The sequence below is a fragment of the Sus scrofa genome, chromosome 3 (genome assembly GCF_054392235.1).
Source record: "Sus scrofa isolate SSC_HxYL_T2T_F1_AM1 chromosome 3, Sscrofa_HxYL_maternal_Yorkshire_Landrace_v2.0, whole genome shotgun sequence".
NCBI classification, from domain to species: Eukaryota; Metazoa; Chordata; class Mammalia; order Artiodactyla; family Suidae; genus Sus; species Sus scrofa.
This window is the reverse complement of record NC_139385.1, coordinates 79,756,040-79,769,721: the sequence shown is the minus strand read 5'-3', so window position 1 is coordinate 79,769,721 and position 13,682 is coordinate 79,756,040. Positions and strand designations below refer to the sequence as shown.

Here is a 13,682-nt window from a genome sequence, read left to right as displayed (position 1 = left end):
CTCATATCTATAGAAAAAAAGGGGAAAATATTTTTTTTTCTTGTAATGAGAACTTAGAGTGTACTCAGGAGTTTCCTTGTGGTGTGGCAGGGTGAGGATCTGGTGTCACTGTCGTGGTTTGGGCTGCTTTGGTGGCGTAGGTTCAATTCCTGGCCCCGGAACTTCTGCATGTTGTGGATGTGGCCAAGAAAAAAGGAAATTATTCTCTTAACCACTCTATAGTGTAGAGCAAGTGTTTACTGCAGTCATCAAGTGTTTATTACTTCCCCGGTACTTACTTAGAACGGGAAGCCCGGACCTTTGGAACACCATCTAATCCTCCCACCTCCTGTTCCCTGCCTGTAGTAACCACAAATATGCTGTATTTTTGAGTGTTTCAGTTTTACATATAAGTGAGATCATACAGTATTTGTCTTTCTCTGATGCATTTCACTTAGCATAATGCCCTCATGGTCCATCCATGTTGCAGATGCCAGAGTTTCCTTCTTTTTTTAATGGTAGAATAATACTCCATTATATGTATATTAGATATCACAATTTCTTATCCATTTCTCTGACAATGGATACTTAAGTTATTTCCACATCTTGGCTTGTAAATAATGCTACTGTGAACTTGTGGGTATTGATAATTTTTTGATAAGAGTATTTTTGTTTCTTTGGATACATACCCAAGAGTAGAAGTGATGGGTCTTATGGTGGTTCCATTTTTATGCTTTTTAGGGCCACACCAAAGGCATATGGAAGTTCCCAGGCTAGGGCTGAATCAGAGCTACAGCTGCTGAACTATGCCACAGCCACACCAGATCCAAGCTGCATCTGTGACCTATACCACAGCTCATGGCAATGCCAGATCCTTAACCCACTGAGTAAGGCCAGGCCGAGTCCTCATGGATATTAGGTTCACTACTGCTGAGCCGATGGGAACTCCCTTTGCCCATTTTAAATTGGAGTATTTGTTGCTTTGCTATTGAGTTGTATGAGTTCTTTATATATTTTGGGTATTAACCCCTTATCAGATATGTGCTTTGCAAATATTTTTCCCCATTATGTAGGCTGTTTTTACATTTTGTGACAGTTTCTTTTGTTTTGTTGAAGTTTTTTGGTTTGAAGTAGTTTTATTTTTTAATTTTGTTGCTCAAGCTTTAGGTGTCATAGCCAAACAATCATCACCAAGATCCATGTAAAGGAGGTTTTTCCTATGTTTTATTCTAGGGTTTTTTGTTTTTGTTTTTTTTTTTTGCTATTTCTTGGGCTGCTCCCACGGCACATGGAGGTTCCCAGGCTAGGGGTCTAATTGGAGCTGTAGCCACCGGCCTACACCAGAGCCACAGCAACGCAGGATCCGAGCTGCGTCTGCAACCTACACCACAGCTCATGGCAAGGCCGGATCGTTAACCCGCTGAGCAAGGGCAGGGACCGAACCCCCAACCTCATGGTTCCTAGTCAGATTCGTTAACCACTGCACCACCACGGGAACTCCTATTCTAGGGTTTTAAGATTTCCAGTTTTAGATATAAGTCTATAATCCATTTCAAGTTAATTTTTGTAAGTGATGAAAGACAGGGCTTAGTTTTATTTTTTCAATGTGAATATCCAATTTTCTTAGCACCATTTATTGAAGAGATTATCTTTTCTCTACTGAGTTTTATTGGCTGCCTTGTCATATATTAGTGGATGTATATACATGGGTTTATTTCCACGTTCTCAATTCTGTTCCATCAGTGTCTGTTGTCTGTTGATATGCTGGGCCCATGCTGTGTTTTCGTTTCGTTTCGTTTTGGCCTCACTCGTGGCTTGTGGAAGTCCTTGGGCCAGGGATTGAACCCACTCCACAGCCCTAACCAAAGCCATAGATAGCAGTGACAACACTGGATCCTTAACCCATTGAGCAATGAGGGAACTCCCATGCTCTAACTTTTTAATATAGCTTGAAATCAGGAAGTGTGACACTCTGCTTTTTCTTTCTCAGAACTGCTTTGACAGTTGGCTCTTTTGTGGTTCCATGTATGTTTTAGGATTTTTTTTTTTTCTCCTGAAAAAAAAATGCCATTGGGATCTTAACAGGGGATTGCATTGAATCAATAGATAGATGGCTTCGAGTTATTATGGGCATTTTAACAATATTTATTCTTTCAACCCATTAATTTAATTAATGTCATAATTAAGACATTTATGTCTTCTTCAGCATCTTCATTATCTTATAGTTTTAAGTGAGAGATCACTTACCTCCTTGATTAAGTTTATTCTTAAGTTGTATTGTTTTTGATGCTATTATAAATGGGTTTGTTTTACTTCTTTTTCAGATAATAGTTATTAGTGTATAGAAACACCACAGATTTTTTTATGTTAACTTTTGTATCTTGTAACATTGCTAAATTTGATTAGATCTAACAGGTTTTGTTTTTGTTTTCTGAATCTAGGAGTATAAAATCATGTCATCTGTGGATAAAGTTAATTTTACTTCTTCCTTTCCAGTTTTTTCTTTTTTTTTGCCACACCTGCAGCATGTGGAAATCCCTGGGCCAGGGATCGAACCCATGCCACAGCAGTGACTAAGCCACAGCAGTGACAATGCTGAATCCTTAACCCAGCAAGCCACCAGGGAACTCCTTCCTTTTCAATACTGATGACTTTTTTTTTTCTTTTTCTTGCCTGATTCTTCCAGTTAGGACTTCCAGTACTTTGTTGAATCGGAATGATGAGAGTGGGCAAACTTCCCTTGTTCCTGGTCTTAGAGGAACAGCTTTCACTCTTTAACCATTAAGTATGATCTTAGCTGTGGCCTTATTCTATATGGACTATATTATGTTGAGGTTTAGTTCTTTTATACCTAGTTTGCTAGGAGTTTTTACCTTGTCTTTTTGTGTCTCTTCTTTAATTCTGTTAATGTGATCTATCACATTTCTTTGTGGATGTTGGGCCATCCTTGCAGGGATATATCCTGATTATGGTGAATGATCCTTATAATATGCTGCTGCATTTAGTATACTAGTATTTTATTGAGAATTTTTTGCATCCATATTCACCAGGGGTATTGGCCTGTAGTTACTATCTCGTCGTGTTCTTTTCTGGCTTTAGTATCAGGGTAATGTTGGCCTCATAATACAAGTTTGAGAATACTTCCTCCTCTTCATTTTTTGAGAAAAGTTTGAGGATTAGTATTAATTTTTCTTTAAATGCTTGGTAAAATTCAGCAGTGAAGCCATCAGGTCCTAGGCTTTTCTCTTTAGATTTTTGATTATTAATTCGGTCTTATTTCTTTTTTGTGTGTGTGTTTTTTGCCTTTTCTTGGGCTGCTCCAGCGGCACATGGAGGTTCCCAGGCTAGGGGTCGAATCGGAGCTGTAGCCATCAGCCTATGCCAGAGCCACAGCAACGTAGGATCCGAGCTGCGTCTGCAACCTACACCACAGCTCATGGCAAGGCCGGATCCTTAACCCACTGAGCAAGGGCAGGGATCAAACCTGCAACCTCATGGTTCCTAGTTGGATTCATTAACCACCGCGCCACGACGGGAACTCCTAATTCAGTCTTCTTACTACGTATTGGTCTGCTGAGATTTTGTTTCTTCATGCAAACAAAAATAAGACTCAGTCTTATTATGTTGCATGTTTCTAAATATTTTTCCATTTGTAGGTTATATAGTTTATTGGCATATAATTATTCATAGTTGCTTATGACCCTTTGTGTTTCTATGGCATCAGTTTTCTTTTTTGTGGCCACACCTGCAGCTTGTGGAAATTCCTAGGCCAGGGATCAAACCCTTGGCACAGCAGTGGCCCAAGCCACTGCAGTGACAGTGCCTTAACCTGCTGCACCACAGAACTGCGGGGATCAATCTTAAATGTCTTCTGTTTCATTAATAATTGTGTTGAGTCCTTTTTTCTTCGGTTGGCTAGCTAAAGGTTTATCAATTTTATCTTTTCAAAGAAGCAGCTCTTTTGTTAAAATCTTTTCTATCATTTTTTCTGTTCTCTATTTCATTTATTTCTACTCTGATCTTCATTATTTACTTTCTTTTGTTAATTTTGGGCTCAGTTTGTTCTTCCTTGTCTAGTTCCTTGAGGTGTATAGTTGGGTTGTTTATTTGGGATCTTACTTCTCAATGTAGGTGTTTTTTGCTGTGAACTTCCATAGCTTCTTTTGTTGTATCCTGTAAGTTTTGGTATATCGTGTTTGGTATATCGTGTTTCCATTTTCTTTATCTCAAGATAATTTTTTATTTCCCTTTAATGTTTTTGATTTCTTGGTTGTTCAGGAGAATGTTGTCTCATTTTCCTGTATTTTTGAGTTTTCCAATTTTTTTCTGTTATTGATTTCTAGTTTCATGCCCTTGTGCTCAGAGAAGACAGTATGACTTCTGTCTTCTAGAATTTGCCTATGCCACAGCCAAGGCAACACCAGATCCAAGTTGAATGTGACCTATGCTGCAGCTTGCAGCAACACCAGATCCTTAATCTACTGAACAAGGCCAGGGATCAAACCTGCATCCTCATGGATACTAGTTGGGTTCTTAACCCCCTGAGTCACAACAGGAACTCCCTATGGCACTCTTCTTGATGGAAACTCGTTAGGGTTAGGTTTGGGCAGAAAAGGGTTAAGAACCACTGGTCTGATGGAATTTATATATTAAAAGCAAAAATGTCTCTGGATAGCCTTATCAGTTTTATTCTATTACCATCCACTGATGACCTCTGAAAACAGTATTGTGCAGGGCAATTAATATGGTCTTCAATGGTGCTCAGCCCATCAGTAACACAATGGGATAGTTCACTATTCCATATACTTGTCTGACTTTATAAGGTATTTAGAAAAGTTAGTGCATAATTAATGTACCATAAAACAGACAGATTTTAGGTTTTCTCTTTGAACTTTTAACAGCTGACTGATTATACCTATGTACCCACCATGCAAATCAAGACAACAAAACATTTTCATTACTATCTTTTTTCCTTATCTTTTTTCATTTTTCAATCATTTTATATTAGTTACATCTGTTCTTATATTAATATACACTGAATCATGAAGTATGTATTCTTTTCTAACCCCTCTCACTTCATGCTTTTGAGGTTTATTTATTCTATACATTCATTTATTTCTAATGCTGAGTACTTTCCCATTTTGTATACAGTTTTGGACTCATTAATAAGGTTCCTATCGACACCTGTACAAGCTTTTCTTGTGAACATATTTTTATTTTCTTGGGTAAATAGCTAGAAGTACTATTAATGAGCTGTATGGTTAGTTAAATGTTAAACTGATGAACAATTTTCCAAAGTTGTTGTTCTATTTTAGACTTCCATTAGCAACCTAAGAGTTTTAAAAGCAGTTATATTTTCCACTTAAAAAAAATGAAAGTTAAAAATGTAAGGGATCATCTAACACACCTTTAATTACAAATGCAAAAGTGAGAGGGAAATTGCAAACACTAACAGTAAAAAAAAATACAAATTTCAAACACGATAAAGTATCTGACACTTATATAAAAAACAAAGCTGTGTGTGTATATGCACACACACACATACTTTTTTAAGTAGAGAAAAGATCTGAAAGGGTAACAAAATGAAAACAGCAGTTACCTCTGGGAACAATAATTGTGTAGAAATTCTAAGTCTTTTTTAGCAATGGCTTGAAAATTTCTAGATGAGATTCTACTCTGTATAATTGTGTAACCAAACTTAAAAAAAAACTATTCATACATACAAATGAATCATGAGTCCTTGTGGTGGCAGTAGAAATCAAATACTAATCTGTTAAAATATATTACACGCAGCTTCAAAACTAGGGGTGATAATGTCAGAAGCCACAACCTTAAATCCTACAATATAATCAATTTTTTCCTGATTATCTTTTGGGTAACAATTTGTATAACACATTTAGGGTTGCCCTCAAGTTATTTAAACAGATTTAAGAAAAACTCTTAGTATATTCTGAAAAATGTTCTCTATTTCTTTTTGATTAAATGACCTAGCCTCAGACTTTCTAATCATACATTTGTATGATTTTTATCAGAAAATGAATATTTAAAATACCTGTTTCCTGCTTAACACCAATGACAAAAAAAAGTAACAAAAAACATAGTAGTCCCTACCTAAGAAGCAATAACTTAGTACACCAAAAACATCATATACTAATTTAAAGAAAATGGCAAATGAGGAAAATTAACCCAGGACTGGCAAAAATTAATATCTTAGTAAAATATAAAGCTTTTACATATCCATAAGAAAAAGATGAATAGATATTTTAAATGAATTACAAATGGCCAAATAAGAAGTAGAACCTCTCTAATGGACAAAACGAGTAATTAAAATAAATTCTTTTTTTCTTTTTAGGGTTGTACCTGTAGCATAGGGAAGTTCCCAGGCTAGGGGATGAATCAGAACTGCAGCTGCCAGCCTACACCACAGCCACAGCAGCTCAGTATCTGAGCCACATCTGTGACCCCTATTGCTGCTTGTGCTAACGCCAGAATCCTTAACCCACTGAGTGAGGCCAGGGATCAAACCCACATCCTCATGTACATTATATTGGGTTCTCAACATGCTGAGTCACAATGGGAATTCCTAAAAAGAGATTTTTTTTTCACCTATTAAGTGCAAATGAATTAAAACAAAGGATAATACCTATTGCTGGTGAAGATTCACTGGCCTCTCTCACACTTGAATTGGTACAATACATTGATACAGATTTCTGAAGAACAATCATCATTACTCATCAAAAGCCTTAAAAATGCCTTAATCAGTACATAGTTAAAAAATAATTCACTGCAGTTAAAATTTTAAGATATTTGTAAGCAGAGATAGTTAAAACGAGAGGGCTAAAAGATATTTTTATGTTTCAGGAGAGAAGACTCACCAAAGCCAAAACAGCTATAAGCAAGTTTTCTTCAACTCCTCTTTTTTTTATATTTATTTTTTATTGAGGTAGCATTGGTTTATAATATTATATACATTTTAAGTGTACAACGTTGTATTTCTACTTCTTTATACTTTACAGCATGCTCAATGTTAGAAATTTAGTTACCATCTTCAACTCCTTTCTTAAGCTGGAAAAGTTGTCAGAAGAATCAAACAGAAATTTGTTGAACTCTTACTGTTCCTGTGTGCTTAATTCCTACAAACACCACAAAATAAGGAGGGGCAGCCTTTCATGATGTCAGAAGGTGGACATCTAAGCAAAAGAGCCAAATGTGACTACATTAAAATCTTATTTCAGTATTTTCCTATAAAGTTTACTCAAACTTCTTTAATTACTGATTTAAGATGGTCTAGGTGATACTCTTCTAAAAAGGATTCTGCTTGAGTTAGAGCCTTTATTTTCACCAGAATAATGATTATTTCTTTGATTTCATCCCTGAAAAAAAAAAAGCATTTTCCCTCTTAGAAATGCAATGTATAAGGGCACAGTGAATCATCAGCTGGTAATCTGAAACAAAAACTATCTTACGCCAATATGTGAAATGGCACAGGTGTTCCAGTTGTGGCGCAGTGGAAACTAATCAGACTTGCATCCATGAGGATGTGGTTTGATCCCTGGCCTCGATCAGTGGGTGAAGGATCTGGCACTGCCGTGAGCTGTGGTATAGGTCATAGATGCAGCCTGATCTGCGTTGCTCTGGCTGTGGTGTAGGCCAACAGCTGTAGCTCTGATTCGACCCCTCGCCCAGGAACTTCCATATGCCATGGGTATGGCCCTATAAAGCAAAAACGAAAACAAAAACAAAAAAAGCTCTAAAATATTTAGAAGCTACCTTTCCCACACAGTCATTAAGTTCAAATACAGATGATTAGTGGATGTATTCTGGCAGATTTTCATATGAAGCGGAAAGCACGGAGCAAATCTGTCATCAGAAATCTGAGTTGTGGTATGCTGTTAGCAACAGCTTGTATGGGCTATTACAGTGGGAGTATTTACCCCACAGGTGTCACCAAAATGCTATAAAATTTGAGGTTTTAATTTCTTGGAGAGGTGGTTTACCATATATCACCACTGTACTTAAGTCCTTAAACATCTAGTGCTGTGAATGTGAGGAATCTAAAACAGAGATCTAGCTACTGTTGGGTAAATGCCAGGATGCAGATCTGTACTTAGTAAGTGTTTTTGAGATAGCCGGGAAAGTTAAAAACACATTAAAAACATGTTTATTTTTTGTCTTTTTTTAATTTTATTTTTTTTCTTTCTAGAGGTGCACCTACAGCATATGGAAGTTCCTGGGCTATGGGCTGAATGGGAGCTGCAGCTGTTGGCCTATGACACAGCCTCAGCAACGGTGGATCCAAGCCACATCTGCAACCCACACCACAGCTTGCACCAGATCCTTAACCCACTGAGCAAGGTCAAGGATTGAACCCACATCCTCAGGGACACCACACCAGGTTCTTAACCTGCTGGGCCACAATGGGAACTCCCTAAAAAACATGGGTGTTTATTAAGAGGCTTTTAATGTATAGTTTTAATTCTAAATTTCTCTGTGATACAGTTTTCTGGAAGTGCTTATTTTAGAGAAGATTTACATTTAAAAATACGAACTAAAATGCATGAGGTATGAGTACAAAATACTGAGTGATTCTAAAGGTAACCTGTGAAAATATCTCCTAACTCTATAAACAGTCCCAACAAGGATTTTTTTTTTTTAATTTTTTTTTGCCTTTTGTCTTTTTAGGGCCATACCTGAGGCATATGGAGGTTCCCAGGCTAGGGGTCTAATCAGAGCTACAGCTGCCAGCCTAGGCTACAGCCACAGCAACGCCAGATCTGAGCCACGTCTGCGACCTACACCACAGCTCATGGCAACACCGGATCCTTAACCCACTGAAGGAGGCCAGGGATTGAACCCGAAACTTCCTGGTTCCTAGTTGGCTTTATTTCCACTGAGCCTCAACAAAGTTTTTAAAAGTAAAGTACAAATTAACACGACATTGTAAAGCAACTATACTTCCATTTAAAAAAAAAAGCACAAAGCACAAATCTTTCTAAAAACTGTTGAGAATATAACAGAATTCTAAACTATGCTTATGAAGGCACAAATAAAATATGCATTACCTGATTTCACTTCTAGATAATTTATGTGCAGACTGCAGTAAAAACTGGATGAAGTTTTCTAGCTGGGGAATAGATGTTCTCATCGCAGAATTTTGGAACCATTCTTCTGGTAAATATGCTGCTATCTGATAATCAAAAAACATGGCTGATTTTAGTAATAATAGTCCTTAGTTATTACCTAAGGACTTCTACTAATTAATCTCATTCAATCCTCACAGTACTCATGCAGGTTGAGTATTATTCTTGCATTTTATAGTTCATGGTTACATAACTTTTGAGAATTTCCCCTTTCTTTTTTACTTTTTAGGATCGTACCTATGGCATATGGAAGTTCCCCCGGCTAGGGGTCTAATCAGAGCTGCAGCTGCTGGCCTACACCACAGCCACAGCTCATGGCAACACCAGATCCTTAACCCACTGAGCAAAGCCACGGATCAAACCTACATCCTCACAGATACTGGTTGGGTTTGTTGCCAATGAGCCACAACAGGAACTCTGAGAATTTCTCTTCTCTTTGTCAAAGTTTTATATTTAAGAACAAGAGATATTTTGGTACTAAGAGCTTAAAATAGACTACTTTTTATAAATACTCCTAGTACTTGTAGTATTTTTTATATACTATATATTCCTGAGCAATTAAATCATATAAAAATAATTTATAACTAAACACCAGAAATGCTTAGACACAAAACACTTTTAGTCAACATATCTACATTTGAGCCTTGAACAATGTGGGGGGTTGGGGCAGTGACCCATTGGCAGTTGAAAATCCCTGTATTAGCTTTACAGTTAGTCCTCTGTATCTGTGTGGTTCTGCATTCACAGATTCAAGCAGCTATGGATTGTGTAGTACGGTAGTATGTATTTATTGAAAAAAATCCATATAGAGTGGACCCATGAAGTTCAAATTTGTGGTGTTCAAGGGTCAACTGTATAAAACAGATACATTTAGAATTGTATCACAATAAAACTGACCTCATGTATAATCTAAGATATACTGAATTAAAAAAAAGCATGGTTTTGATTTTCTTCTAATTTAATACATTGCTTGAAATGTCCATGGCAGCATAAACAGTCAATGTATGTGTGTTCATTTTTTTTCTTTTGGGGGAAAAAAACCCCAAAACAACATTGATTATCATCATGCTAAAGGTAATACATGCTTTAGGGAAGTTTTGGTAAAACAGAAAAATGTTAACAGAATGAAGAAGAAAAACTTCCTCATAGCAGAGGGAAGCATTAAAAAAAAAGAAGTGAGAATGGGAGGTAGGAAAAACCTGAGATCATACTATCCAAAGAAATTCTTGGACAACAGGTTATGTTATAGTTGGTATGATCAGTACTTCTAGAAAGTTGCACCACATATATATTATAAAATATGTTAAATGAAAGTTCTGTAATGCACCCTTTCTAAAATAAACCTGATTATTGGTCAACACTGAAAACACGTTTGAGGAAAAAGGTTTATGCTATTTCTTAATCACCTTTTCCAATTATCCAGAAAAAAAATGGAGACATACTGATTGCCTAAGGCAGAAAGTCCTATAAGATTTGTTACAAACTATATCTTTCTTAAGTTTTAAAACGAGGCCTTACTGGCTTGGAATTGAATGTCACCGGCACTTGCTTTTCCCCTTGTTTTGTATCACAAGTCTCAATAAAATTCTGAAGGAATCAACCTAACTTTTCCATTAATGATCCTGGGACTTAAAGCCACATCATCCTGACCTGGTTTTCTAGCCACAAGCTGTGGAGACAGTGTCATCTATCCTCTTCCTTACTTCTGCACAGTAGGGCCTTATGGTCAAAGGGAACTAAACTGAAACCTGAAACACACAGGAAGATGATGTTTTAAATTTCTCGTAGATAATGTAGTTTAAAACTACATGATAGGAGTTCCCTGGTGGCTCAGGTTAAGGATCTAGAATTGTTATTGCTGTGTCATGGGGGTCTGATCCCTGGCCTGGGAAAATCTATAGCCATAGGCATGGACAAAAGAAGGGAGGAAGGGACAGGAAGGAAAGCGGGGAGGGAAGGGGGAAGGAAGGAAGAAAGGAAAGATCCACAAAAATCTAGAGGATGTAAAAACCACAGCTGGAAAAATGATGGTTGCCTAGGAATTGCTCTCTAATGTTATACATGTATATATTAAAAAAAAATACTATAAATATATCCCCAGATTCTTTTTATTTCTGGCCATGGTGTACAGTGAGTGGCTTGATGTGGGATTTCAGTTCCCAGACCAGTGATTGAACCTGGGCCTCAAGAGTGAAAGTGCTGAGTCCTAACCACTGGACCATCAGGGAACTCCCAATTTCCCCACATTCTTTAAAGACTTTTCCGTGACTTATCTTATGGATAGATGATAATGTTTTCAGACATTCAGGTTCTTTTCTACTATCTTCTATTATAAATAATGCTATGATGATATTCTTCGTACTTACAATCTTTATGTCCATCTGATTTTTTTTTTTTTTTTTTTTTGGTCTTTTTTGCCATTTCTTGGGCGGCTCCCGTGGCATATGGAGGCTCCCAGGTTAGGGGTCGAATCGGAGCTGTAGTCACCGGCCTACACTAGAGCCACAGCAACGTGGGATCCGAGCTGCGTCTGCAACCTACACCACAGCTCACGGCAATACGGGATCCTTAACCCACTGAGCAAGGGCAGGGATCAAACCAGCAACCTCATGGTTCCCAGTCGGATTTGTTAACCACTGTGCCATGACGGGAACTCCCCCATCTGACGTTTTAACTTAGGATAATTTCCTAGAAGTAAAGTTGCTGAGTAAAAGGGTATGAACTTTAAAGGTTTTATATCAATCATGGCAAAATAGTCTCCAGAGTTGTATTCCTCTTTCCACAGTGCAAGACCAGTTTCCCAGAACTGCACACCACACATTCTAGATGCTGGAATGATGTGAGGCTCTTGTTTCCCTATGTTTAGGACAATACTGGGAATTATAATGAAAATAACAGCAAAAAAAGTTTGCTAGCACAATAGGTAAAATAATATTCTTACTGTATTATTTGCAGTTCTCTGATTGTTAGTACTATTAATCTTTCTACATGTTTAGAGGTTACTTTTGCATATTCTTTTTTTGGTGAGTTGTCTGTTGCATATCTTTTTGGTCATTTTCAATCAGAATATTCAAATTGTTAACTCATTTGTAAAGGGCTTTTAAAAACATGGGTATTAATCCTTGTTATGCATTATAACTTAATTTCTCCATTTTCAACTTCCTTTTAAATTTTTTTTTTTTTTTTTTTTGTCTTTTGTCTTTTTGTTGTTGTTGTTGTTGTTGCTATTTCTTGGGCCGCTCCCGCGGCATATGGAGGTTCCCAGGCCAGGGGTTGAATCGGAGCTGTAGCCACCGGCCTACGCCAGAGCCACAGCAACGCGGGATCCGAGCCGCGTCTGCAACCTACACCACAGCTCATGGCAACGCCGGATCGTTAACCCACTGAGCAAGGGCAGGGACCGAACTCGCAACCTCATGGTTCCTAGTTGGATTCGTTAACCACTGCGCCACGATGGGAACTCCTAAATTTTTTATTATAGAAAATTTCAAACATAAATAACAGGAGAAAATAAGTATAGTGAGCCCAATGAACCCATCTTCCAGTTTTAACAATCATAAACAATTCTGACACTGATTTGGTTAATGCTTTTTGGCTGGCTGAAGTTTCACATTTTTGCTAAATCTAGCACTTTTCCCCATTTTTTTTTTTTTTTTGATTTTATGTTCAGAAAGGATTCCCTTAACATCAGACACAGTCATTTATCTTCCTAGTACAATATTTCATAGCTTCAATTTTTTACACTTAATTTTTTTTTTTTTTTTTTTTTTTTTTTTTTCAGTCGTTCCCACAGCATGTGGAAGTTCCTGGGCCGGGGATAAAACCTGTGCCATTGCAGTGACAACACTGGATCCTTAATTGCTAGTCATCAGTGAATTCCCAATATTTTTTATTTTTACTTTACTTGAAGTTTATTTTGGTATTTAGAGGTGAAGGATCTAACATTCATTCTGTAAACAGTTTACCAGTGCATTAACTTTTTTTTTTCCTTCTTAGGGCCACACCTGCGGAAGTTCCCAGGTTAAGGGGTGAATTGGAGTTGCAGCTTGCAACAATGCTGGATCCTTAACCCACTGAGCGAGGCCAGGGGTCAAACCAGCATCCTCATGGACACTATGTTGGGTTCTTAACCTGATGACCTGCAATGGGAACTCCAAGTATACTAATTCTTTTAATATTGGGTTGCTTCTGGGTTTCTAGTTAAATTGTTTGTTATTATTTTAATTATTTTGCCACAAAACTGATTTTTAATAATTACATTTTAAAAATGATAAAATGATACAACTTACTTGGTTGCACTTTTTAACAACATCTGGCCCAGGTATGGCGTTAAGAGCTACAATAAGGTAACGGTTTAGCAGCTTCCCTAGTCCTAGCTCTTGCAAGGTGTCTTCTGGGATGAGTCCATTCCAAAGAAGAATATTGTGGAAGAGCTAAAATAAAATGAAATGTCAAGTGACTATGTATCTTTTTTCCAAAGGGAAACAGTAAGAGTCTCCAAACAAACAAAAGTTGGTCAAACTGTTTTAAACTCTCGCTACAATTGGCAATTTTAGAATAGAA

General features: G+C 37.3%; 1 protein-coding gene across 16 annotated transcripts in view; it reads right to left on the bottom strand.

Moving 5' to 3' along the window:
• The window catches only part of GCFC2 (GC-rich sequence DNA-binding factor 2), a 64,944-nt gene that overhangs the window by 11,951 nt on the left and 39,311 nt on the right, over window positions 1-13,682 (bottom strand). For 5 of the 16 annotated variants that reach the window (XR_014841579.1, XR_014841577.1, XM_085018825.1 and 2 more), the window contains 2 exons: window positions 13,409-13,552; window positions 9,042-9,166 (listed from right to left, as the gene is read on the bottom strand). Coding sequence is in view for 7 of the 16 variants with exons in the window: in XM_085018825.1 (XP_084874951.1) it covers window positions 9,042-9,166; window positions 13,409-13,552 (269 nt within the window). In the remaining 9 variants the exon portion in view is untranslated. Of the gene's footprint in view, window positions 1-5,173; window positions 7,353-9,041; window positions 9,167-10,769; window positions 10,868-13,408; window positions 13,553-13,682 lie in introns of those variants that run through there. The other 11 variants (XR_014841575.1, XM_021087311.2, XM_021087314.2 and 8 more) reach the window with 8 other exon arrangements.